General features: G+C 40.1%; 1 protein-coding gene across 1 annotated transcript; it reads left to right on the forward strand.

Annotated features, from left to right (window-relative positions):
- On the forward strand, positions 1–27,880 carry KCTD3 (potassium channel tetramerization domain containing 3). Its single transcript, XM_080341890.1, has 18 exons — positions 1–373; positions 4,419–4,472; positions 5,810–5,855; positions 7,220–7,293; positions 7,732–7,790; positions 7,978–8,058; positions 8,767–8,907; positions 10,165–10,255; positions 12,690–12,880; positions 16,875–16,990; positions 20,722–20,809; positions 20,946–21,062; positions 21,791–21,961; positions 23,127–23,282; positions 24,253–24,349; positions 25,781–25,965; positions 26,043–26,181; positions 26,857–27,880. The coding sequence occupies exons 1-18, from the start codon at positions 300–302 to the stop codon at positions 27,437–27,439; spliced, it is 2,463 nt and encodes an 820-aa protein (XP_080198016.1). The 5' UTR covers positions 1–299; the 3' UTR covers positions 27,440–27,880.
- The last annotated feature ends 22 nt before the right edge of the window (positions 27,881–27,902 follow it).

Raw genomic sequence — 27,902 nt, forward strand, 5'->3', positions numbered from 1 at the left:
CCCAGGCCGGCCGCCCTCCTCCCCCAGGCGCTGCCGCGTTGCCATGGCGTTTTTCGCTCGGAGCGGGGAGGTGGCGCGGCCTGGCCAGGCCTGAGCGGCGGGGAGCCCGCGGGCCGGTACCCGGCCGGACGCTGACCCAGCCCGCCGGCGGCCGCACAGGGCTGTACGGCCCCGCTGGCCGATCCCCCGCCTCCTCGCCGCCGCCTTCGCCTTGCCCCGCCGCTGCTTCCCTCGACCCCGAGGTTCCGGCGGCGGCGGGAGGCGGCGGCGGGCGCTGGCTGGGGCAGGTGGCGGGGAAGATGGCGGGGAACGGCGGCGGCTTCGCTGGCGCCGGGAGCGGGGAGATCATCCAGCTCAACGTGGGCGGCACCAGGTGAGCGAGGCTGCGGGGCTGGCGGGCGGAGGGGGGCAGGCCCCGGGCCCTACCGGCGGGTTGCGGAGCGCGGTAGCGCCGAGGGAGGCCGCTGGGAGCCGCGCTCCGAGGGGCCGGACCCGCCGGGTTCTCCCCGTGGGGCGCTGCCCGGCTGGCCCGGCTGCCGCTCCGTCTCGCCTGGCACCTGCCCGCCGGGCCTTCGTGGTCTGGACATGGTGCTGCCTCCGGGGAGGCTGAATAAAGATTCCCTCAGCGTGTTGCAGGGGAGCTGGGCCAGGAGCAGCTGGAGGCAGGTGTGGGGAGGGTTTGCTGTCCTGAGGGGTGTCTGCCTGCAGTGCCTGGGCTCTGTAGCTGTGTACTTCAGTAGTGCGTTTTGTGGGCTCTGTGGGGACACTGCTGCTTCGGGACAGCTTTGCTTTGCCATCAGATCCATATGCTTCTAGTGATCAGTCTGTCTAGTAGCCTCAGAGACTAAGGTATTGAAAAGAATAAAGAATTATATTGTATTCAAATATATGTTGGAAGTGCGGAGTATGGCATACGCAGGCATTTTGGCAGGCTTGCACAGGCAATTGTGGGACAGCTGCAGTCAGAATCTGTGTGAACGTTCCTGTCAAAATGCACAGGCATGAAATCATCCAGATTACCATAGCTAGGGGAAACTGATGTGTCTTCCTGAGTCTGCACACAACGTGAAGCCAGCTATAAATAGTGGGAACTGTTACTACTATTTTAAGAATTTTCTTGCATTAACCAAGAGATGAACTTGTTCTCATAACTAAATTGTATGTTGCAGCCTTTATTAAAGGAAGGCGCCATAAAAATTGATGCAGAATTCCTTTGTTGTTCTATGATGCTAATAACCTGGTTCAGCCCAGAGAACTGCTTGTCACTTGCAGAGGCAAAGCTCATCTATAATGATGCTTTCAGGATAACTTTGATGTTGGCTTGGACCAGATTTCATGTTACGCTGAATAAGGTTCTTCATTGAACTCTGTCTCTGAAATTATAGGCTAGTTCATCTTTTAGTTTTTTTATTACAAGTGAAATCACAAAGATGCTTCAGTCTCATAATTTTAAATACAACTTACTTATTAAATGACACCACACAGAGAATTATGTAGAAGTCATGAATCGGGAAAAAAATATGCATCCTCAGAGGGTTTGCCTACACAGAGTATGAAGAATAAGGCAAGCTAACAATTGTGTGTATTTCATTTCTAGTTGAAGGTCTAGATTCTTATCAACAGTTATCCGTTGCATGTAGGGAGTAGGAAATGTGTGCATGAACATTTCCATTTCCATAGGGAGACAATGGGCAACAGTCCTGTGTACGAGGTTTTGGACTTTTGCAAGTTCAACTTCCCTTGTAGTGCCGATATTCTTTGAAAAATACATCTGAGCCAGGTTTCTCAGCTTGAGAAGGAAGGTGACTCAAAGCTCCCAGTGGAGTGGATGATCTGGACAGCAAATGGGAAACCATGGATACTATACACATTTCCCCGTCTTCAGTGGTTCCCTTTCTAGACAACAGAAACTGTAAACTTTTGTTCGTTGAGTTGTTTGAGACGATAAAATCAGCGCTTTCCTCTGTCTCTGACATTAGTTGTACTTTGGAGCATCTAGTACAGAGACCCCAGCTTTCCATATTCTGACAGGAGGTTCCCACTGCTCACTGGAACTGCCAGAACTTCTCTGTGTGTGGCTACTCCAACAGTTCCTGATCTTGGCTTTTGTGAATTCCTTTGCTGGAAGCACAAGCCTCTTGCAAGTTCACATTCACAGAAAATACTGTAACAAATTTGGTGAATCTTCTTGACTCTCTATCTGCCTCTGGTTGTAATATAATTATACAAGTGCAATAGACTATGAAAGGGTTGTTTTATAACTGACAGTGTGTCTGTTTCCAGTTGCCTTTGTTTTCTTTAAAATAACTGTAGGCTGCTATTTGCTTAAGAGTATTTGAGGATATTGCACTGGGTTTGTGTAATTGTCCTCATGCAATGTCTCTGTGACCGCTGCATGTTAGCTACATGGAGCTGCAGATGCGCTTACACCTGTAAATGTTGCTAGCCAAGCTTCTTTCTGCATTCTGGGAAGGAGGACTCTTATGGTTTACATAAGTTAATGTATATATATTAAAAGTTCTAACCTATATGTTAGTATGAGGTATTGCTTACAAGACAGAAAACCCTTGCGCTATCTAAACCCACTGATAAAGTTGCAAGGAGATGAACGTGGAATCAGTTGATGGCTCTTTATCCTGTCCTGCTTATTGTGTGGCTTGTTCTTCTGAAACATCTTCTAGTCCTAGATGTTTTACTACTAAGCTTTTAAACTGACTTAGGAAATGCTTGGGTGGAACCCAGCTGTTCAAAACACGAGCAAAATGTCAATAATGACACCTCTGAATAGTTGACTGTCACTCATGTGCCTAAGTGCAAACATTCCACCAGTTCAGAAATTGTGCTGTAGTGTATTGAAAAGACAGTACCATCGAGTCCTCAAACATCAAACATCTGTTTAAAGGTCTGCAGTGTTTTAGTGCTGTCATCAGACTTCTTTATTGCTTCAGAACTAGCTTAGTGTTTATCATTCAGTGTTGTAGAAGCTGCCAGTTAGCTGTGGTTCTAGTACTTTTTCCATGTCTTTCTACATAACCAAAAGTTGTAAAGTATTTAAAGTATAAGACAATAAAAGTCTTTAGCTTGTGAAGACCCTTGAAAGGGCTGATTCCTTGTAACTGTGAGGAAAGATGCAGCATCACCCGTGTCTGGATCAATCGTGGATAAAATTGATGTAACTCATTGTTTTCTATTATGCACAAAATATAACAGTTATGTGAATTATCCCTTACTCTTAGAGAAAGATAGTGATATGTGTTACTGATGGTAAAAGCTGTGCAAAACTGCAAATAGAAGTCACTTTCTATTTAAGTAGCAAACATCTTTTATTCTCTTTAATTTTTTTAAATTATTTTTTAGAAAAGACTTGCGCATGTTTGCGCTTAGAACACTGGTACTGTAGACTTTCTGTTAAGAACAGATTTGTTATTGTTATGCTTGAAGTGAGCAGCTACACAATCCATGTTTTATGCAGGATGGTAGTTCCGTATAGCCTTTGTTTCTGCCTCTTAGGGGGTATAAAGTAATGCTTTTTGTTTACTTTATTTTTTTCTTCTCCAAAACTGGAAAATACAAGCAGTGAAAACTAGATAAATTATGATTAAGTACTGTTACTCAAAGAATATTTCATAATGTATTCCTGTACTATATGTAAACTTGTCATGAAATTTTACTTTTGCATTTCCTTTTTTGATTCCCATTAATTAAGAGGTCATCAAAGATTTCTTAGCTATGGTACTAGTAAGAGGATATATACAGAGAGCTGATGTGGAGCATGAACTCCTTGTCTTCCTTTGTGTTAAATCAAAACATCATAAGCAATACTTTAATTTGTATTATTTGATAATTTGATTTGGAGTAAATGCTTTCTTTCTTTTAACTGCTATTGTTATTGACTTCCCTTAAGATGGCCCAAATAGCAAAATGGTAAATAATTGAAGTTACTGTAAAATATTAGCTTGAAGCTCATGGTAGTCTTTTGCAGTGCAGAATGTAGCATCCTTTTGAATCCTAAGTAAGGGTAACATGCAGTTAATGACAAATGTAGCACACTGTTGATAAACTTATATTTTAGTAGCTTCTTTTTGTCTGTATGGTTTTTTTTTGTTTTTTTTTCTTTTTTTGAAAGCATTGATGTTGACGAAGTGTGAGAACCAGAAAATGCAGAATGTTTGGGACAGTGTGTTACAAACATGCAAAGAATGATACTTTCGAGGTCTCTGGATGGTCCTTCTTCATGCTTAAGGACAATCTGTGCAAAGAATATGCAACCTCTTTGACTCTGTGCAGACATTTAGATGATCTCAAATTTCCCAAACCCATTTGATGTCCGCTTTGTAGGACAAATCAAAGAATTTTGATAAAGCATACTTCCTTCCAATTTTACAGCTGATACTAAACTTGTAACTTTGGTCTCCTAGGTTCAGCACTTCAAGACAAACACTGATGTGGATTCCAGACTCCTTTTTTTCCAGGTATTTATAATATATTGTCACATTAAAGAGAGACAAATTATCAGCCATTAAAAAAAAAATATATATACGTGTTCTCAGTTCTTTATTTATGCTGTAAATAGTGGTTTTATTCCTTATGCTTTTTCCCTGTCTCAAGCAATGAGACAGATTAATTTGAAATAACCTATTATCCAAATGGTGTCTTCTATATTGAATGATGATATGGCAGCTTATGTGTGCTGCAGAGTTGTCACTTTTTAGATGAAGTGTTGTGGAAATAAAGCTTTGAGTCTGCAGGAAAGGGAGATGCCACTGACTTTATTACTATATTGCCAGTTGTGATCTTACTGACCATGGAAGGTAGCACTGTCTTTAGTGTTGTTTGAATTATTGCTGTATGTTGAGTTTAGTCAAAAGTTTTGTAGGGTTTTAACTTGTGGTACAGGAGCTGTTGGATTATTGAACAGCCTTCTTGTAACTTTTGCTACTTCTGTAGATGGTGCTGCTTACAGTTTGTATTCTAGTAGTTTTGTGCTGTAGTTTCTCTACTTTTACCACACCAATTAATCCCAAACACATAAAAGAAAACCTGAAGGCTGGCAGGTTTGCTTCCTTGCATTTAACTTTTGTGCTCTAGACCTCTTTCCCAGTAAAAGCCTGGCAGCTGACACAGGCAGCATTACCTGCTTCTGTTTTACTGAAATGTTCAGATAAATGGAGTGCCAGGGAAATGTCAATGTTCTTTGAGGCATGGAAGGAAAGGCACAAGGAGGAAGTCTCTTGCTGTTCCGCGATCTCTCAGCACTAATCTAAGGAGGTTGTTCTGAAAATCATCCAGTACTGGAAAATCTTAGACGTAGTTATCATCCAGACTGGGATGCAATCTTGAAATAAAACTGTTGACATTGTTCAGTTTTCCTCACATCTGTAAAACAAGGTTTTGGTGTTGTGTTTTCTGCTGATCTGGAGCAAAAGTACTTTAATCTGATGGGAGATAAACTATCAAATAACATGGTGTAAAAACTCATTCACCCCAGTAAGTCCTTGCAGAATAGATTGTTTACTCTTCCTTTTTGCTTGAGCAGCTCTTACTGATTTACTAGATTCTAACAAACTATGCAGTCTTCTGGTTGCCCAGGAAAACTTAGCCTTTCCTCGCTCCTTTGTTCGGGAGGGATACTTCACCTTCACCATTGTACTGCCTTACCTAGATAGTGTTCTTTGCTCAGCTCTGCATTTTTACCAAAATGCAATGCACAATACAGAGCAATAGAGCAAACTGACTGAGAGTATTGCTATGTTTTATTTGTGTTACTACATTTCTGGGGGACATCTAATGATCATTCCTTGTATTTCAGTTTGCTGAGTGGAAGAATTTCCACACTGAAGGATGAAACTGGTGCTGTGAGTAATAAATCTACTGATAAATTGTTAATTTAAGGTTATGCTTTCGGTTGAATTCTGTGCTAGAGACTTGTTCACTGTGGGTGCTAATGGGAGTTACACTGCCTGAGTCAGCTAATGCTTAAAAGCATGGAAAACAACAGGTCAAATGAATTAAAAACATCTACTTTCCTGGACTTTAAAAAGCTTGTTTTGGCTTTTGCCGGTATTTTCTCTGTCACTATTGTATTACATAACCCCTAATGGTAAGTGTTGCAGAAGCCCACATTTAAAATGCTGACAGCACCATCTCTGCTTCAGAGTCCACGAGGATTAATGTTCAATTGGATTTGACCTTTTGTTCATGTTTTGTCACTTATTTCAAAAGGAGGAAAATATGTGACTTTGAACTAATTTCAAAATGTCATGATGTATTTTCCTTTTCTTATACTTGATACAAAATACATAATCTTTTTTCTTATCTCAAAGCCTAGTTGGAATACTGTTCATGGTATCGAGTGCAAGAATGACTGGGAGTATTTAATTTAGTTACGTCTAGTCAAGTGTTAAAGATTTTTAGGACAGAATAAAGGTCTCACAGGTATAACTACTTGAATGTCATGACACTAGTCTGGTCTCCAGACTTTTGTGAAAACTGGTGACATCTCTGAAATTCTTGGTTCTCATCTTCATTCCAAAATAAATGAGACTGGAACAATATGCATATTATTGTACTCATTCTGAATTGTACAGACAATGCAGAGGCAGAATCTGTACTTTTTTAAACAGAAAGAACTGCTAATTGCTGTGTTGCGGAAGGAGGGATAATTTTCATTAGACAGTATTGCATACGTAGTTGATGTGGAAATGTAGCCTTTGTTGGCAAACATATTTAGCAAAATGAGTATTTCAATCTGTGTGTATGATATTCTTAAATGTGAAATTATACTTACAGCAATGTAGTTGAGTGATAGTAAAGCACACAACTACTTAGGTAAAAGCATAGAGGTAGTTGTAATGGTGATAGACTTCATTTAAAAAAAAGTCTAAACTTACTTTAATCTTAATGCATTTACTGCATTCTGAACACCTGATAGAGAGTGAGAATACCCATTGACCTTTGTGGAGCCTCTAGAGCCTAAATAACATGTTTATTAAGTGCCATCTATTTCCAGCAGTGTTTGTATATGTGTCTTTTAAGAATCTTGAATTAGTGGATGGTAGAAGAATAATGAGAGCAAAGGGGCGGTTCAAAAACTTCAGGTTATGTTTGTCTGCTGACTGCCTCATCTTCCGCTCCTCTTTCTCATGCTCAGCATAAAAAAGCATTTTAGTGGACAGCTGCTCCATAATAATGTTAAAAGTACAGCAATTTTTCTTTGCAGATATTTATTGATCGAGATCCAGCAGCATTTGCACCCATTTTAAATTTTCTTCGCACAAAGGAGTTAGATTTACGGTAAGAAGTTCTAATTCTTTCAACTGAAAGTTAATTTCATCTGATGAATTAGAAAACTTTTTCAAATGAAGATTGTTTGGTTTTACTCAGCTAGTTGAGTGCCTGGTATAGGTAGCTCCCTGGTGGATTTGGGGTCATGTCTAGAGAGTACATGTATGCTGTGGTAGAGGCAGAAATGGTAGCATTATATTTTGTTGGTGAATTCTTGTAATTTAAACCACTTGTGACAATCTTTTTCTATCCTTGTTTTAATGAAAGATACTTGATATTAAGATCAGTTTGAAATCTCACACAGCCACATGTTGAGTGCATTTGGTGGTAATTCAGTAAATGGATCGCTTGATGTTCACATTGTGTAATCTAGTTATATGCAAGTATTTATATTCAAGATATTGACTTGCTCTGTGTGGTTGTTTTGTTTGTTTTTTCTTTCTCTAGGGGAGTGAGTATTAATGTTCTCAGGCATGAAGCTGAATTCTATGGAATTACTCCTTTAGGTATATATATTTTTTTTTTTAATACGAGGTAATCTCACATTTATTACTATAGTAATGATCCGCTTAGAATTCCCGGGCAGTGGTGACCATGAAGATTTTCAAACTTACTGATACAGAAGGTTGTTTGAAATAATGTAACGTTTCCTGGGAAGTGAAAGCTATGGTCTTACCTGTTTTTCCACCTTAGTGAGAAGATTGCTACTATGTGAGGAACTGGAACGCTCCTCTTGTGGCAGTGTCCTTTTTCACGGTTACCTGCCTCCTCCAGGTACTTTTGTGTTCATGATTTGATGTCGCTTGCAGTCATTTATTGCTTTGGTTTGTGAGAGTGGCTGGCTGAAGTAGTTTAGCTGTCAGACTGTTAAGAGAAGGCTTTCCTATGGAAAGATTAAGAAGAATGGTTGAACCAAGCATCGTTCTGATTCAAAACCAAGTCTTTTATCTGTATGCTGTATGAAATGGCATATTTAGAGTACTGGGCTGGGGAGATGGCATGTTAATACTAAACAGGCTGTGTTTGGTAGCAGACAAAAGTAGAGGTTCTTCAAGTATACTTCAGTTAAATGTTATCAGTATGAAGCGTTTTCTTCTTTCTGAAGGTACAATTGCTTTAGGTGTCCTATGTCTAGATTACATATCAGCACAAATGAACTTTCCATAACAATATGAGTACTTGTTAAATTTTTACTTCTCTGTACAGATGAACACAGTTCATGTGCTAACATGAAGTGTAAGGGATATCTAGCCAATTGTTGACAAGTTTTCTGAAGATAGTTCCTTAAGTTGTGAATGTGAACATGGAGAGCAAAAGCATTTTCTGTTTCAGTGTTAATGATATTGGCTAATTCTTATAGCAGATGAATTAGACTTTAGATCAAAATGCTCAAGTATTAATCCTGTAGTTTGAAAGTTAATTAATACCTGTTATATTGCTGAAGTTTATGAAGTGGCACAAAACATCTCTTTTCTTTTATAGGCATTCCTAACCGTAAAATAAATAATACTGCTGGGCTGCCAGCTGATGCTAGAACTGGTCAAAACAGCTCTGAGAGTGAGATTCATGGAGGTGGTGTCCAACCTACACTTGCTGGTACTGGGGAAGGTACAGTCAGGCTAGGTGAGAAATGTCACTTTTAAAACCAAAACAGATTGTGAAGATGATTGTCACTGGGAAATAAAAACTGAGTGACTGTTTCTGGTTTCAGTCTGTTATTCTGTGTTTGCCTGATCTGACATTGCTGAACATTTACTTAAACACTACTCCCTATACAGTATTTAAGGCTCACTGCTGCACAACCAAGACATGAGGCTGAGAGGCAAATCAAAGTTCTTCATGCAGTCCTAGTAAGGCCCCTTAGACAAATGCCTTACGCTGTACTAAGGCCATGATAAAAACCAGACAGATCAGTGTCTCTTGGTCTTTGGGATCTCCTTCCTGCTCTTGTGCCTCTTTCTTGCTCCTGGTGCTTATCTTGCCCTGCAAGAGTTGAGTTTCTAGAGCAAAGGTGGTCTTCAGTTGTTTGACTAGAGTACTTTCCATATAAAATATATGTAACTGTAAATAAGATAAGCTTGAATTATGTTATTTTCCAGCTCTGACTTTGCAAGCAAAATAATGCTATTATGTTATGTTTCTGCTATAATTGTGTAAATTGTGGTAGTGTGAGGAAAATCTTTAGTGTGTTAAAAGGTGAAGCTGTATCCATGTAACATGAAAATAGGTCGTGGATATGATTTGCTAATTCTTCTTTGTGAAGGTTTGGAAGAGGGCAGTATTGGGGAAAATGAGACACAAGATGCAGTCTCGAGGCATTAGTTCTTTAGCATATCAAGGTTGAGAGCTAACTCAGGGAGAGTAGGACCATAACCATTGATTTCCAGTGCCATCCAACACTTCTGTCAAACCTGAGTTATAGATCAGAAACAGGTGTGCTCCCACTATATAATAAATGAAGGAGCCATAGGTATTCTGAGGTACTGGAAATTTCAGTTTACAGTCTGGAAATTTCAGTTTACAGTCAGGGTTACACCAACTATTTGGAAAGAACTTTTACAAAATAAAGCAGTGTTTCTTATTTGATAAAATAATTTATCTATTTGACAGGCTTCAAAACCAAGGCACATACTTGCCTCTTTCTTCTTATGAAAACTTTGCGTTGTAGTCACTTCTTTCCATGTAAGAACTGTAACAGTTGTAAGGATTGTGAGGAACAATGTTGCTAACTAGAATCTAGCTACAAATGTTTGTTCAGAAACTTCATTATCAAAGTTTTTGTTGCATATCCTAGCAGAGATCTCTACCCTATTTTAGATGTCTCTGTTCATCTTCTCATACCCATCACTTGACTGACTTTAGCTTTGTTGTTGTTTTTAGGCTTTCCTGTGGACCCACGGAAGGTCCTAATAGTAGCTGGCCACCACAATTGGATAGTAGCTGCCTATGCCCATTTTGCTGTTTGCTACAGGTATGAATATAATTGATTGTTAGGTTACAGGACTCTAAAAAAACAAATGAGAATTTGTTGTGAGCAAAGCAAAAAGTTTGCTTTACTCTGAAATGGCAGTAGATCACATGCATTCAATGTACTTCTATAAATTTCAGTTGCCACTTGTGCTCGTGCAAATAAACTGCTTGATAGGAATTCAAATTTTGCTGCTTTTATGGCAATTCTTGGTGTCATTCCGAAAGTAACAGACTACAATTTAACTATTACAAAAGCCTGTTTTAAAGCAGGCTTTTAAAGAAAGAATAATTTTAAATGTTCTTCCTAGGTATATGGGTTTGAAGACAGTCCTTGAAGTTACACTGTCAAAGAACTTGAACCAGTTAATGGATTTTTGCTACATAAGCGATGTATCTCATCTTCAACTTTTTTTTTTTGGTTTAGCAAAACTGTTATGCACTTGCTAATTCACCTGGACAGATGAAAAATGTCTTTAATGTCTTATTAACAGACTGGCTATTTTTTAAGATCAGATGAAGATAAATAACATCTTCATGTCACAGAAGCTGTTCTTAGTTCACATCTGGTAGTCTTGATTGAATTAGTGGCTGTCCTTTCCAAAAGAAGGAAAGGAATGTTTGAACAAGAGCTGTTCCCAAAACCAAATACTGCTGTCCTAGTGTGGTTCAGAAACAGAAGAGAGAGTAAAGAGTGTAATGTGAATAGCTTCTTTCTTTCCTGCCAAGCTGAAGCTACAGTTTGCTGCTTTTTTCACGATATAGAATGCTTGCTTAAACTTCGTAACCTAAATCACATCTGACTTGTCTCTTGTGTTCACCATAGCAGTTTGTTTTGCTTTAATTTGTGCTAAATGTGGCTTCTTTTGCTCTGTTTAAGAATAATTGGAAACAAGAACATTAATATGGTCTGACTGGAGAAAAAGGCAATGATTTGCAATTGTCTTTGTGCTAATTGTCCCCTCCTTGGGAATTTATTTCTGACTGTTTTCCTTGGATGCTTGCTCACTTAAGTGAAAGTGCTTCTTTCCTGCTTGGTGATCTCTTAATGAGACTTGTTACCATTGAACTTAAGTCATTAGTGATGCTTTTGATGAAGCATGTCATACTCGAATGGTTGCTGAAAGAGGACATAGGTCAATATGCCAATTTAAAATGCTGCTTTTCTTCATAATGGCTCAAGGTAGCAGTCTTGTTTTGATTTGAATATTTTTTTCTTCTGGATCTTGCAGGAATTCTAAGAATACAATGGTGGAATTTTCCCTCCTCCATTCTGCTATTATACAACTTTGGTAAAAGTTTTTTCCCCTCTCTGCTGCATCTTAGTACCTGCTCCTTTTTATTGCTTGACAAGTGAATTTGCCCAGATGTTTTGAATATCTAGTGTTTGAGGAGAACAGCATACACTTGAAGTACTTCTCTCTACCCACAAATCTTAGAGTAGCTTGCTTATACTACTGTGCTCTAGTCAAGTGGTGTGATTTTTAAGATTCTTGTAAGGGTTATATTCATGTAAAGGCAACATCTGAATTTTAGCCAGAATCACTTTTCAAAATAAGTGGTAATTTGTAGTGGACTGGACGGTGAATCCCATGCAGTAAAATATGAAATATACTCAGATGTTTAGTTTTGTGACTTCCTTTTATGCTTCTTGTAACAGGTATTATTTAAATACGTATCAAAGTTATTTTAGTGAAAAGCTCTACAGCAAGGCACGATGCATCCTAAAGGTAGTATTTTTTCCCCTTTGAAGTATGGCATAAGTCTTCAAAACTTGATAATAAAGCTTGTGAGAATGTCTTGGTTGCACTTAAAGGCTTATGGATATTGCAGTCCTGCTCTTGAGTCTCTTCACTGCAATTTGTTCTGCACATATAGGGAGAGCACAGTGATCCAAAGTACTTCATCTCCAGGCAGGATGCAATGCTGAAATGAAAGAATGGCAACAATGGCAAAAAGTACTATAGATACATTTCTGCTTTCCATGTTAACATTCATATAATTTAAATGCTCGGATTTACTGTCCTCTAGCTCAGTTGCAAAGTATCTATACTATTGCCTAAAATTAAATCAGATAAATTGTGCTTTTCTGGCATCATATAAGTCTTTAAAATTGTACAGGCAAATGACTCTTTAAAAAAAAAAAAAGCTTATTGTCAATTCAGTATGGTCTGTTTACAGTATACCATAAACAGAAAATGTGACTAGATAGCACAGCTTTATGCTGGAGTGTGATTGGGCATCTTACGGGACATGTAAGACACCTTGCCTCTGGAAATTAATAGAGATTTCTTCTAAAGTCTTATGTGGAACCTCATTCTCTAGCGTTTGGCTAACCCAAGGTTTTGGCTGGATCATCCACATTGGTTTAGGCTTAGGCTGAGATGTCTGTTTCTGAATGTCTAAGCTGCTCCCTGTTCCCTTCTTTGCCTTTCCAGAATTAAAGAATCTTCTGGGTGGCAGCAGGTGTTCACAAGTCCCTACCTGGACTGGACAATTGAGCGAGTGGCTCTCAACGCGAAGGTGGTTGGAGGACCTCATGGAGACAAGGATAAGATGGTTGCAGTTGCCTCAGAGAGCAGCATAATTTTGTGGAGCATTCAAGATGGTGGTAGTGGCAGTGAAATTGGTAACTGTAATTCCCTGGTGGTTGGGGTGTGTGGGTGTGGTTGTAACCAGAAAGAAGTCTTTGACCTTATTTTAAGGTGTGGATGATCAGCAGTGTTTGGTGATGACAAAATGACACAAAATGACAAAACAAGCTATAGTGCGCAACACAGTGGAGCATATTAACTCTTCCCTGTCGTGTTAGAGGAATCCTTTCTCAAAAACAAAATGATGAATAATAAGAAAGTAGCCTATTTACTGAACAGATACTAAGTAATACTAACTAATACTTACTGTTTAGTTCAGCTTGAGTTTTTGTCTGAAGATGCAAATTAAAGTTTTCCCTGGACTTGCATTTGAATCTACATCATAGCACAGAGGAACTAAGGTTCTGAGATGGAAAGCTACCAATACTGAGAAGTTCTGCTCTTTTCTTTCCTTTGTCTTCTTAAAGCCCTATTGTTGCACGGAGATGATGAAAAGGTTTCAGTTCTCTGCCAAATGTAGTTCATAAATGGAATTTGGAAGATGAAAATGTCTTCATTTTATAACTTGGGTGTCTAGATAGGGAAAAGCACACTCGACTCCCCTAAGCATACAGGAATTGCTGCTTCTGCACCTTGATGCTGAAGGACACACAATTAGGAAGGCTTTAGAAACAGCAAGAAGACATTTTCAGAAGAAAACATTCCTTGGTACTGATATGATGGCTTGTCTGACTCACTGTCGTTCAAATCCAGGGCAAGTTTGGGAGACAGTGAAGGGAACATTATTAGGAACTTCTGTTAGCCTAATCCATGGTGTTATGCCAGTAATGTCTGTTTCTTCTGGCTGTGGATACTGATAACAAAGTATGACAGCAATCTCCTTATGTGGGCACTTTTCTTTGAAACTTAATGCTGAGTTGGTTTGTTATTAGATGTATCTCAGTAGTTGAAATCATGAGAATTAATATCATTAACTAAAGTCAAAATGACAAAACTCACGTTTTGATCCATGTGCCCTTAAAGGAAAAGCTTACTTGAAAGATGCTCCAGGGATTTTTAGCTATGTTAACTACTGTTGCTTTTTTCATACTTGAATGAGTAGAAGCAGCAAGTCAGATTTAGAGATGGGTAAAAGCAGAGGTCTTGTATGACATGATGCAGCCATATACTGCTCTTTTACTTGTGGCTCATAGAGTTCTTTTATGTAATTGTGATCCGCAAAACAGAAAAGGAACAGAGAAAGTTTAATTGTATTTAAAAAAAATCTGAAAAGTGTGTCTAACAGTTGAATGTGAAATATCTCAGCCTTTTCTTCTGTTATGCTGTCCTTGACCAATTCTTAAAGGCAGGGAGGGGTTGGCATGACAGCTGTACTTCTGTAACAGGCATTGCTTTAAGCACTATGCTTTGACATTCCTCCTGCATTTTCTGTTTTGACTTAGCTGCCTTGGGATTTGCAATAAGCCATGTGAAGCAACATCTTGGATTTTTGGAAATCAAGTGCAAAGAGAGGCAAATACAATAAAGGGACTTTTACTTCAAATAAAACCTCTAAAATATGCTGGTATTATAAGGTTCTGGTAACTCAGACTATGACTGAACATGGCAACAAAACTGAAGAAAGCGCTTTTGCTAAACAGGCTGTACTGCATTGAAGTGACTTTGTAAAACAAAGGAAGTGCCGCTTGGGGCCAGGAGGAGCAGAAAGAAAGTGCCCACAGGATTGAATCTTTAGTCCAGCTAACATTGAACAAAATGTACTGTTCCTCTTTTGGATAATAGGTCATGCTGCTTGGTTTAAAAAAAAAAAAAAATCTAAAATACACTTGTGTTAAATAATAATAAGTTGACTACAGCTGTCTTGTTTCTTTGTAGTGGCAGGTGCTTGCAGTCCTGCTTTGTGTTAGAGATGTAGTACGTTGCTATCATCTTCTGAAAGAAACTGCGTGTTTCAAACAGTCATTGGAGCCTGGCGACACCATCCTCAGAAAATTGTGTGGGCTGGCATCTTTGTGATAGAGCTCTCCCAGAGCGCTCGCTTTCCTTTCAATATTACTTACATAAGACACTGCTGCTGGATTGCTGCTGTAAGCAGTATTTTACCGAGAGGGACCCTTAAGACAAGAGCCTGTCATTACGTATAGCATTGTCTCCCCTGTGGATGGATCTCAAGATTGTTGAGCCTAAGCAGGACTGACACTTCAAATTCCTCCAGACCATTCAAGCTGTCTTCCTTGATTTCCTTGAACCTCATCCTTCTCTGGAGGAATCAATTCTAGTTGTTTCTGTGGATTTTTCTATTACTGCCTTTTTCACGTGCCCTGTACTGCTGAATCTTATCTGCATCGAGTGATTGTACCATGACCTGGAAAACAGTTTAGCATCCTAATTAAAACATAAGTATATATTGAGCTTCCTGAGGTTCCTTCTTGGGGTTTAACAGAGGGCTGCCTCTTGGTTGGGAATGGCACTCTGTTCATTTGAATTTATCTAAAACAATGTTGGGAAATTTTCCAGCTATTGGGTAGTCTTGTTTTAAAGACATCTGTCTGCTGCAGTTAAAGTATATTAGTGAGGAGTAACATAAATATGTAGAGGAGTAATATAAATATGTAGAGTGAGCAGTATGGAATAGGAAGCTTGTGAGTGAAGCTTGACACTCGATAGTGTAATGTATCCCCAGTCGTAATGACTTTTGTACTTACCAAGCAGTAAAACTTAGTAGTCTGGAATTACTTACAAACTGAGTTGCTTACAGGGCTTGTTTGCTGGACTTCATAGCTGGCAAACTTGGAAATGGTCTCAGACCCTTTTAGTTTGCTGTAACTTTTAAATCCATGGTACAATGAATAGTACAAAATGTGGTATGCTGTCCCATTTACAGTTCAACAAAAATATTCATATTGGATCTATTGTGAGACTAGGAAGCTCAAAAGAGAGGACAGATTTTGTGGAAAAGCTCAGATGTTTAAGGTCAACCATAACTGTAGTCATCAATGCCTGTCATATTCTGCAGTGTTTTGATTTTTATTAAATGAAATGTTCTTGACGCCATATTTCCTTTATTTGGAAGGCCAGCATTTGCTGGTAAGTTTTATCATCCAGATTTTGAATAGTATGTGATGATTGGTGAAACTGGTTCCATAGATAGTTTCAGTTTTTAATAGCCTGTAGTCTCTACTCATGGGCTGTAACCAAACTTAAAGATCTGGAGATGAAAAGAAAAAGAAACAAAGAAATAAGCTTTTGCAGGCTGCTTATTTTTATGGATTCAAGTATTTCTGCTAAAAAAGAAATTTGAATGTATTCAAGTAGTGTCACGTTGGGGATGTTCAGGGATGAAGCTTTGTAGCCTAATTTAGTTTCTAAAATATGTTGTCAGACTGCATCTATTCCATTTGACTTTAAAAAAAACCAACCAAACAAAAAACCTCTGAGAACTTGTAATACTTTAAAAGGTAATTGCAAACTAGTAAGGCATAAATTTGTCTGTCTAGCAAAACCCATGAAATTACTGCTTCTTAAATGACATCTAATAGTCACAGATAACAAGAAACAAAACAAAAAACAACCAACCAAACAAAACCTAAACAAACAACTCTTTCCCCAACAAAAACAAACACACAACCACCACCACCACCAAAAAACCACAAAACAAGAATCCTGCTTGCTGTAATAGGATTTGGGGGGTTTTAAAATACTTTGGGATGTTTAAAACCATTTGTGACCTTGATGGCTGTAGAAAAATAAAGAATGCATATTTTGCATAGGCTCTTCTTCCTGCTCTTGCCTCCTTTTTCCAAGTAGTGATTGCATCAGCAGAGATGACATCACACTCTCATTTAATTTAACGGAACCCAGTTTGCTGCTTGAATTGTAGTTTACCTGGCACACTGCAAGCCCAGTTTTGGCTTTTCTTTACTGGCTACTGTAGTAAGTGTGACATTTAATAATAGCAAAGAGATTCCATTGTTACTGTTTCTTTCTCTTTGTTTTAGATGAGCTTCATAGACTCTTCATTTTTTGTAGGAGTGTTCAGTCTTGGAGTCCCTGTAGACGCTCTCTTCTTCATTGGCAACCAGTTGGTAGCTACAAGCCATACGGGGAAAGTGGGAGTGTGGAACGCTGTGACTCAGCATTGGCAGGTGTGTTCAATTCAATTTTCTGCATGGCTTTTAATAAACTAGTATGTCTTTCTAGTAAAAAGAGAATAAAGTAATCTAAAAGTATGTGTGAAATGCTTGTCACAGGGTTTTCAGCCCAGAGTTTGCCACCTTGGTAGCTGAGTATAGTGCCTGTAAGCAGAATGTTGAATTGTTTGGTGGTACCACCAACATGCTTTTTAGGCTTTCAAATAAAAGGACGTGGTGTGATTTGGAGTAACAAATGTCAAGTGTGTGTATATTTAAGCTTCCATGTGGATTGCTAACTTTGTAAATATTCACTAGGATCATAGGAAATAAAAAAAAATAATTGTGAGGAATGTGTGACGGCAATTCTGCACCATCTGAAAGAAGAAAACAAGGAGGCAGTCTGGTATCTGGGGATCTCAAAAGATTTTACAATGGGAGACTCTTCTTTAGCAGAAATATACGTTATACTTTAAAGATGTCTGTCTTGCATGTGGATGCTACTGGCTGTCCTGACTTTATTCCTATTGTCAGAATGCATGTTAAACAGAGAGATCCTTGGAGTCTATGTGAGTCTGAGAAAACAGTTGAGCATTCATGTGAATAACAAAGCTTGTAACACAGCCAGATGGACGTCTTTGTGGAACAAATCCTGGATGCAATAAAAATCCCGAAACTGCTTTGCAAATCTCAAGAGGCAGAACTGACCTGAGGCTGCTGCAGTGTTTGCTGACTAAGTTCTGAGTCAAACCCTGAGTGACAGTACTGCTAACAAATAAAACAAATAATAAGCATGGGATAGCACTGCTTCTACAGCAGAGACAGACATGTTAGTATGGTCTTGAATTAAACAAAACATTATTTAAAGCTTTATTGTTGCCTTGCAAAACTTCTGTTAAGAGACAACTTAGTACTATGTGACAAACTGGCATTTGGCAATGTTTCCTAAAGGAGCAAGTCAGAAGGAATAAAAAACTATGTCCCATCATCGTCTTTGTTTCCAAGGGGAGCCACAGAAATCTTTCAGATCACATTAATAGTTCCTCAGTTTGACTGACCATTCCTTTGGTGAAAGCGTTTCTTTCTGAAAAGCAGAAAATCTTTGTACCAGGATGTGGTACAAAGGTTTTGGTTTTCTATTTTATTTTTTTTTTCCTAGAGGATGAGAATAGCTCCCTTTAAAACAAACAAAAAAAATACCCCCTCCCAAACCAAACAAGACCCAACAACAACAAAACAAACAACCACAAAACCAAAACACCACACAAAAAAACCAAATCAAACACCTGCATCCCTCCTACTCCAACCGGTTTCAAAATGCTTTCTGCACCTCAGACACTTTTGCTAGTAAGGAGAAGAAAAAAATATCTTCCTATAGATCTTCATTTTCCTTTAGAACATACTCTTAATGAAGAATCCCATACAGCCTTTAGTGGCAGGACTGTATTTCTGATCTTTAAATTCCTTATGAGAAAACATGATATTTGTGTAAATGCTTTCCATGAGTTGCCCATAGCTCTGAACTTCGGATGTAATCATGCCTGCTGCAGCAAAAGAGGTTTTGAGGAACAGAATGTGCCAGTGCTCCATTTCAGACCAAAACCTTTTGTTTCTTTCCAGGCTTTCTTTCCCGATGCTTTTCTGAGTTCTACTTTCAGGAACTTAGTTTGTGCAAAGCTATCCTTCCTTACACTGTGATTTTTGTATTTGATGTATTACACCCTATAGAATAAGAGGTAACATAAAGCAATAGAGTATGACAGAAAAACTTGGGTCTGTAAAGTGAGAACTCTCACTGGCAGTGTTTTACTAGTGCTTGTTTTATAGGGTTGCTGTTTCCTAAAGAAGGTTCACATCTTGTCAGGTGCAACTGCTGAATAACTTCTGGTGTTCCTATCTCTGCTGCAGAAGAAAGGACTCTCCTTGTTTTCTATGATCTTTCTGACCCAGTCAGTCCAATTCTGCTGTCAGCAGTGTTGTGGATCCTCTTGCTCAGATCTCTCCTTGCAGTTGTTTTGTTTTCTGCAAGATGATGAGTGAAGTGGTGTACCTGCGGATGGGTTTCCTCTAGTTTTGTAAACCTTTTGCAGATGGGGGAACTTCTGTATATACCTTTGATCCACAGAACCAGAGAGCACACTGCACCTTGATCCATAGCCTCTTAGTCTTAGAGACTAAGTCTTAGAGACTTTAGTTTCTTGCCTCTCTGCTCTTGTACTTCTCTTTTTTTAAAGTAGTCTGGAAAAGAATAAATCTTTTGAAACCAAGCTCTGTGGCCCAGATCGTTAGACACATTATTTAATTAGGTGTAGTATGACTTTGACTGTGGGGAGGAGAGGGTACTTAAACAGCTTTATCTGAAAAAATACTGTGTGAAAGCATTGAGATCAAGAATAGCAATTCTTTTCAGTAATTGGAAAGGATTCTTCTCCAGGTCATTCAGTCGTCAGTTGTACGAGGAAAATCCAAGTGCTTTCCAGTAACAATTTATTTTTAGCATTGGCTCTCTGTTGAATTATGGGTGAATGTGAGAGAGGCATAATTCTTTAAACGAAGAAGTGGGGAAGGTGTTTCTTTCCCCCACCCCCCCTGGAAAATATGCAGAAGCTGTATTCAGGTTGCATCCTTCTCTGTAAGGCTAAGTGATAGGCTTAAAATATGTTTTAGAGGCTTACAGACTATCCATAGGTACCAGTTTTGAGTGCTAGCTCTTTGGGGTGTGGGGAAATTTCTTTGGTTGGTTTATTTTGCTTTTATCCAACAGATTCATTGTAGATATTTGACATACAATTTAGTAAGTCTCTGAAGTGATTGGAAGGATGCTGTTGGTCAGAGCGAAATGAGACCTTAAGCTGAAATTTCCATGAATTAGTATTCAGTGTCCGTTAAGTGGACTGACTGAAACATATGGAGTACAGGAAAAATGCTGTGACTTTGTGCATCTTTGAGTGCTCTGGATAAAAAATGGCTTTGGGCTTTTTCTTCTCAGGACCGAAGCAAAAAAGAATTGCTTGAGATGGGGGACCATACTTAGGATAAGCTTAACTTTTTCTTTGCTTGACATCTCTGTCCCACCTGAGGGGATAAGCGCTCCTTTTGATCCTAGAGGGCAAAGAGAGGGCATTCTTAATCCCTCACCTGAAGTTGTAGACAAGTAAGTAAAATATGACAGCGCTGCCTTGGTGTGGATGTGTATTGGAAGGTGGGATATTGTAGTGGGACAAGAATTTTTTTCCCCTCATATATCTGCTAGAGGCTGAGATATCCATAGAGGCTGGCAAAGGGACACAAGAACTGGGAGGTAAAAGGAAGCTTAGAGAGGCAACATGTAGTTCCTTTGCCCAGCAACCTCTTAAGGAGTTGTCAGGAAAGGAAGAATGGATAGGACAGGAAGTGTGACGTACATTCACTTTGCATATTGGAAAAAAAAATCCTCTTTTGAAGATGTGCTTTAGCTGCAACACTTTAAGCTTTGTGCCTTCAGGTGGAGAAGGATCTTCCAAAACAGTTGTGCTAACTTGTCTGTGTCGTTCTGCTGAGCTTCAGGATTAAGTTTGGCAGAGGAATATGATCTACCAGCAGTATTTTAAGAATGCCATTTTATGTGCAAGTGCATGCACAACAGCTTCAGACCAGTACCAAATTCAGGTGGTCTTCAACAAAATGCACCGAAAATGTCTGAAAACTGAGAAAGTAGCAGCCTAACTTCTTGATTTATTTTTTTCTTTCCATTCTGTTTGCACTAGGTTCAGGATGTTGTTCCTATCACAAGCTATGATACTGCTGGGTCTTTTCTGCTGCTGGGCTGTAACAACGGCTCTATCTATTATATAGGTAAGGAATGGGGCCAGGTTGGAATAAAAAGGAGGCGGTACTGAGCAGCTCTGTTCTTAAATTCTTTAGTTGGTCTCAGTTGCATCAGAACAACTCTGTCTATTCAGAGCAATAAACAAATGGCTCTTCCCCACAGACATGCAGAAGTTCCCATTGCGAATGAAAGACAATGATCTTCTAGTGACAGAATTGTACCATGATACCTCCAATGATGCTATAACAGCACTCAGTGTCTACCTCACACCTAAAACAAGTCAGTATTCTATTCCTGTCTGTTACAGATGCAGGTTGTTTTTGTTTGTGTGCGGGTGGTGGGTTTGTTTGTTTGGTTTGGTTTGGGTTTTTTGTTTGTTTGTTTTGTTGTTGGTGTTTATTTTCCTAAATGGACTTTTTCTGCAGCTGCATAGCAGGGCTAAAGCAGACAAGAAAGCCCCTGACCTAAACAATGTATTTTTCTTCATTTAGTCATCTTCAAATAAATGATGAACACTAGGCATAGTTGTTTCCTCTTACATTTGTACATATGTATAATTAGGTACATGTATGTACATGTATGTGTGCAAACAAAGCAAACCCCCTCCCAAACCCACATAACTATATTGATACCACAGTGACCTTTTATCTGTAGTCATCCTTGCTCTTGCCTTGTTTTCCCATTTGACCCCCATAAGGGAGAAAAATAAGCAATATGTGGCACATATTGACCATATCACTGTGAGGAGTTCCAAAATATCTGATCATATGACTACATCCATCTCTTTTCACACTTCTAGGAGGGAGGAGAGATTTGGAGAAGGCTTTTGTTAAGACAGTGTTGAAGATTAGAGTATGGAATTAAATGAACATGGGGTTTTTTTAGTGGCAAAAAGTCCTCTCTGTTAATGGGAAAATAATGAGTAAACAGCGTTTAAAATAAATATGTATCCTACTGTGGAAGCTTGGAAGTACTATTCTCTACAACTGTATTCTTGCTTGCTTTAGGTGTAAGTGGCAATTGGATTGAGATTGCATATGGCACCAGCTCTGGAGCCGTGAGGGTGATTGTACAGCATCCTGAAACTGTTGGGTCTGGGCCTCAGCTCTTTCAGACCTTCACAGTTCATCGAAGTCCTGTTACAAAGATCATGCTCTCAGAGAAACACCTTGTGTCAGGTAATCTTATTTGTATGATTGGTTCTCCCCTCCTCCTGAGCAATGAAGTATTTGTATGCATTGCTGTATAAATTGCATCATTCCCCCATGTGATAGAAATGAGTGGGACAGATTTGGGAGTGGAGGAGGGGCTAGATTAGCTTGGATCCTCTTTCTTAAATTAAGCATTCTTCAAAGCCTGTAGCAGTTAAAAGGTTTTATTTGACCAGATACTGGAACAACTAGTTCTTTCACTTGTGGCTTACTCCAAGGTTGCTATTCAGGGAAATAAAAGGGTTTGTAAACAAATGTATCCCTGTCAAGTCTTATTGTTGTGGGCAGGTCCTTTAGGATTTGTCTTCTTTTAACAGCCTTTCAGGAGCTTTCTGAGTTATAGCAAAATACACATTATCTTCTCTTGGGCCCTAGAAAAAGCCTTCCCATGGCTTCAAAGGGCTGTCTGTGTTTCTTCTTTCCCCAACAGTCCCCCAGTGTTTGTTGTGCTGTCCTGTTTGTCCTCTCTTATACTCAGGAAAGTGTGTTGCTTTCAGGGAAGATGCAATCACTCCTTCCCCTGTAGGAATCTGTTTCACCCAGAATCCAGCAACCAGGGCAAGGCAGAGAACAGATTTGCTTTCTGCTGCTATCCCTTTTTTTAAAAAAAAAAAGGAACAGGAGACATGATATCCAATTATATTGCAAACAAACAGCGCAGAGATCATCTGTTCCCCTGCAACTTGGTACCAAACCCTCAGTGCCAGGAAAGGGCATATCTGCATGTAAAAAACTGAGTAACTGATTAATGAAATAGAAGAGCACTGCTGTGTGAGGAAGGTTCTGCTGCCAGGCTGCTCTCATGGCATGTCTTGTCCTAGCATCTGCACACAAAGGACTGAAGTGTGCTGTAGGCTACTGGTGCTGACTCAGTCAGACCTTAATGTTGTGTTCCACCTGCCACAGTTTGTTTCTTGAATTTCTGAGGGAAGAGACAAAACTAATAGAAAACAGGACATAAACAATTTGTAGATTATTGGGTAATTGTTTGGAGATGCTATGTCACATGACATTGACTGAATTTTGCTTGATTGCTCAGTCTTAAAAAAACAACATATAGAAATCATTAGAGAAGTTTCTCTCAAAAGTTTTGTCATTGCTTGTAAATGCTATTGTATGTTTTCCTTTCTAGTTTGTGCTGATAACAACCATGTACGGACATGGACTGTGACTCGGTTCCGGGGCATGATATCAACTCAGCCAGGCTCAACACCTCTTGCATCATTCAAAATCTTATCCCTGGAGGAAGCAGAGAGTCATGGCAGTTACTGTTCTGGAAATGACATTGGTAGGTTGTCTCTTGAATGAGCTGTAATGAGCTGGTACATTCACTGCTCTCATAAAGGTTTAACAGACCTTCAATGCTATAACATGCAAGTCAGCTGATGGGTGTAAGCTCTTATGTACTGCTCTCGCCTTGGAAAGATGGCAGGGATCTGTAAGATTCACCTGGAAATACTCACTATTTAGGCTCTGTAGAGTGAATACACTTAAAGGGCTTACTCTGAAGGTCAGAAAAAGGGAGGAAAAACTTTCAAACACAGATATTACACCTCTTCCTTGAGCAAATCACTTTTGATTTAACTAGAGTATGACAGAAAGCACAGGAGACTATACGAAAGCAGATGAGCACAGCAACATTTGGTTCTACTGTTAATTCCTGTTCACTGTTCAGTCAGGCTTAAATGTTGCACATGCATGTAAATAGATTGTAAATAGATTTGAAGTTGTGACAAAGTTTACTGAAGCCTTGAAGCTGCCGAAGCAAGTGGTGGGAGGACATTGCTGTAGCAAGATACTGAAGGAAGGCGAGTAAATACAGGTAGACAGGTAGTCTAGATTCCTGTCTGGTCTGAGTCTCCCAAATGAACCTTTGATTAATAGGATGCCCTGTGTACACAGGGTGGGGTCAGTTCTGTGGCAGGAAATCTTATTAAGCCTTCAAACACCTAAGAGCTGCAAAATAAGAAAGTACTTATTATAGAGGCTTAATGTAGGGTTTGTACTGACATAATAATACCACCAGCAATATACAGGAAACTCATGAATGGGTGTCCTTTAAAGGAAAAGAAGGAAAAAGATTTGTATCTGTAGAGGCTTCTAACTATTGGATGAATTTTCTACCTGCTAGTCATCTTTGATTCCCTGGTCCTGATGCTTTAAAATTGCAGTGGTCATAGTAATATGAGTTTGGGTTTCTAGGACTGTATGGGGAAGGTGGTGAGGGAACTGAAACAAACTTATATTTTTTTCTCTAGGACCCTTTGGTGAACGTGATGATCAACAAGTGTTTATCCAAAAAGTTGTTCCTATCACTAACAAGCTGTTTGTAAGGCTGTCTTCAACTGGAAAAAGGTACCTCCATGTTTAGGGTTTTAAGTGGGAACAGGGCAGGACTGTTCAGGTGGCGGGGTCTCCCATCCCTGGGGATGAATGCAGCTGCACTTGGCAGGCTTCAAATGTGCTCAACAGCTCTGGCTGAATTCTAGTTTGTGTGTTAACAGAGCTGTACTTAATGATCTACTATAACCTGGGAGCCAAATGGCACTTTGAAAAATGTGATATCAGAGACTCACTTCATTATTGTTCACCTGCTGAGCTCACAAAACAAACATTTGTGTGCCTCCACAGAACCTGTAACTCTCAGCCACAGTACTATGCTAACATTAAATTTCAAAACTAATGCCAAAGTTGCCACTGTCAGGGATTATGCTGCTCACAAAAGTAGGCAGAGAAACAGTTTCTATCTTGCTTTGCACTTGTCTTTGAAGATATTAGAACCTTTAAAACTGAGAGACTGTCTTACTAGGTCAACTATATAATTATTTACTTGATCTTGACTTCATAATGAAGCTGCCAATGTAGTAAAAAAACATTTCCAAATAACCACAGCTACTTTTCATCCCGTTAGGCTAGGAGGATGACAAGAGATCAGAAGCAATGATGCATCTTAGTTCTGTGCTGCTTCTTATTCTTCCTTCTCTTGCCTAATAATGTTGAATCTGGGTGAAAACGTTGATGCCTTAATGCTATTGGCATGTGAATTGAGGACTGAAGACAGAAACCTGAAGATTACTGATGTGCCTTTTTTTTTTGCTTACTTCAGGGTAGATTTGTATGTAGTAGAGAACTTTCTTAGATGACTTATTTTGTCACCTCTTTAGTAAAAACCTCAGTGCAAGGGGCCAGTAAAACAAATGATCCAGAATATGTGAGGTTCTGGTGTGGAGCGTGGCTTAGCAGCTTACTTTTGGGAGTCCTTTTCCTCTCACTCCCCACATAAGCTTTTTAAATAAAGGGAAAAAAGCAATGGAGATGTGCCATGTCAAGTGATATTGTAGTTGTCATAAGACAAAAGTTATCTGTACAGATAACCTTGGATTTATCATGCTTGGATTTTTTTGCATATCTTTTATATGGTTAAATGTGCTGTTTTGGCAGGTTGGTTTCCTAGAGTGTCTAGCATATGAAGGAGCTAGCTGCTGTCATTCTGTGAGAGCGCCTTTGGTTTCTAATCATTGCAAAATGAAAATAGACATCGAACATATGGGCGTTCCCTAAAAAAAATAAAAAGTAGTAAGACTGCAGATGGACCTGGGGGGAAGGTACTGTCTGCAGCTGAGCAGCATGCTGGTCACGCAGGGGAAGGAATTTAATCCGGAAGGAAGGTCCTTTTTCTGATGGCAAATTTGGTGCCTTCTCAGAAAATCAAAGCAGTACTGACTTGACTGGCCAAACTCTGGCTGGTGGAATTGTTTTGGTAACTCGCGGTTTCTCTTCCCGTAGGATCTGCGAGATCCAGGCAGTGGACTGCACTACCATCTCGTCATTTACTGTGCGAGAATGTGAAGGATCCAGCAGAATGGGCTCCCGGCCGCGCCGCTACCTCTTCACAGGGCATTCAAATGGCAGCATCCAGATGTGGGACCTGACCACAGCTATGGACATGGTTAATAAGAGTGAAGACAAAGGTAAGTTGTGCTCTTTTTCTGTCCTCATGCTTGCATGACTATGGTAAATGGAGAGCACTAAGAGCTGTCTCTTTCAGATGTTGGCGGCCCCACAGAGGAAGAGCTGCTCAAGTTGCTTGACCAGTGTGACTTGAGTACGTCTCGCTGCGCCACACCCAACATTAGTCCTGCCACCTCAGTTGTTCAGCCAAACCGGCTTCGGGAATCTAATTCCAGGTAATTCACCAAGGGTGGCACTGGCTGCAGACACCAAACATTTTACCCTTCAGGTAAACAAAGAGGGATTTGGTGACCTGAACACTGTAGCTGAGGCCCAGAATGAATCTTCTAAGTGTCTTGAACTTGATTTCTGTTGGTTTATATGTGTGCAGATTAAAATATCCTATGAGAATCTGAAGTAAGCGATCTAGAAGCCCTTGTGTGGGGGTTGTGATGAGTATAATGCTATTTTAGTGGGAGCTGCAGTGGTGAGTGGGAGCAGAATGTGCAGAAGAACTGTTTATAGATATGTAAAGGGTGAGTGTCACGAGGATGGAGCCAGGCTCTTCTCAGTGACAACCAATGACAGGACAAGGGACAGTGAGTACAAACTGGAACACTGGAGGTTCCACTTAAATATGAGAAGAAACTTATTTACAGTGAGGGTGACAGAGCACTGGAACAGGCTGCCCAGGGAGATTGTGGAGTCTCTTTCTCTGGAGACATTCAAAACCCGCCTGGACACATTCCTGTGTAACCTCATCTGGGTGTTCCTGCTCTGGCGGGAGGATGGGACTAGATGATCTTTTGAGGTCCCTTCCAACCCCTAACATTCTGTGATTCTGTGAACTGATTGCTCTTCTCAACCTATCATCTGCTCTTCTCATCCATCGTTGTTTTTCTCTTTTGAAGCCTCCAATTGCAGCACCACGAAACAATCCATGAAACAGCCACGTACGGTTCTGTGCGGCCATACAGAGAAAGCCCCTTATTGGCAAGAGCACGGCGGACGGAGAGCTTTCACAGCTACCGAGACTTCCAGGCTTTTAACTTACCCAGCAAAAGCCCAACAGAAAAGGCAGCTGCTGCAAATGGAAATTTTTGCCAGGCAGAGGCCAGGAAGGCAACAGCGGAGGGCAGTGCTGCTGAGAGGAAGGCAGTCCTGACAACAGCGCTTGAAGCACGAGGCACAGGCATGACAGATGCAGGTGGGTGTTGCAGCACAGAGGTTCACCGTCTGCCAGAGAGTTCTGTGGATCTCAAAAGAAGAGGACCAGAAGAGGAGAGTGAAGCCAAATCAGAAAGCAAAAAGAAAATGGGGTTTGAAGGAGCTGGCTTCCTGGGAAGGAAGAAAGTGCCTCTCCTGGCATCTGTACCAGTCCTGGCCGAAGGTGGGCCTGAAGTACCTGCTGCGGCTTCTCCATCTCCTACGAAGACATCTGCTTCACCACGTCACCGGAAGAATGACTCATCCTGCCAAGACTATGGCTTGTGAACGTGTGACTGGTGGCAAAGATGAGGTGCGGGTGCCCTCTGGCTGGTAACAGGCATATAACACTATGTGTTGTGGGTCGTTTCTTGAATGGGGCTTTGCTTTAATACCCACAATGAAAGTTGTAAGGTTATAAGAAAGTACCTGGCTGCTGCCAAACCTTTGAAGAGTTGTCCACATCGATGTGTGGCTTTATGTAATGCTCCAAAATGTAGTACGGTACTTGGTCCAAAATATTGTTGTGCATTCTGGTGTAAACGTGGTCAAGCATGTGGTATGTTGTGATTATTTTTGATTTGGGGGAAGAGAGGGTGCTGAAGGAATGCTTGGTTGCTCAGTGGAAGATGCCTTTCAGACACAGCCACATGCTGTGCTGCAGAGCTGCAGCTCTCTTGGCTGCATTTTGCCTAATTCACACGGCTGCCTCAGTCGTCTTGTGTTAGAAATGGGATCCTTGTTCTGTATG

Source organism: Nesoenas mayeri, assembly GCF_963082525.1.
Source record: "Nesoenas mayeri genome assembly, chromosome: 3".
Lineage (NCBI taxonomy): Eukaryota > Metazoa > Chordata > Aves > Columbiformes > Columbidae > Nesoenas > Nesoenas mayeri.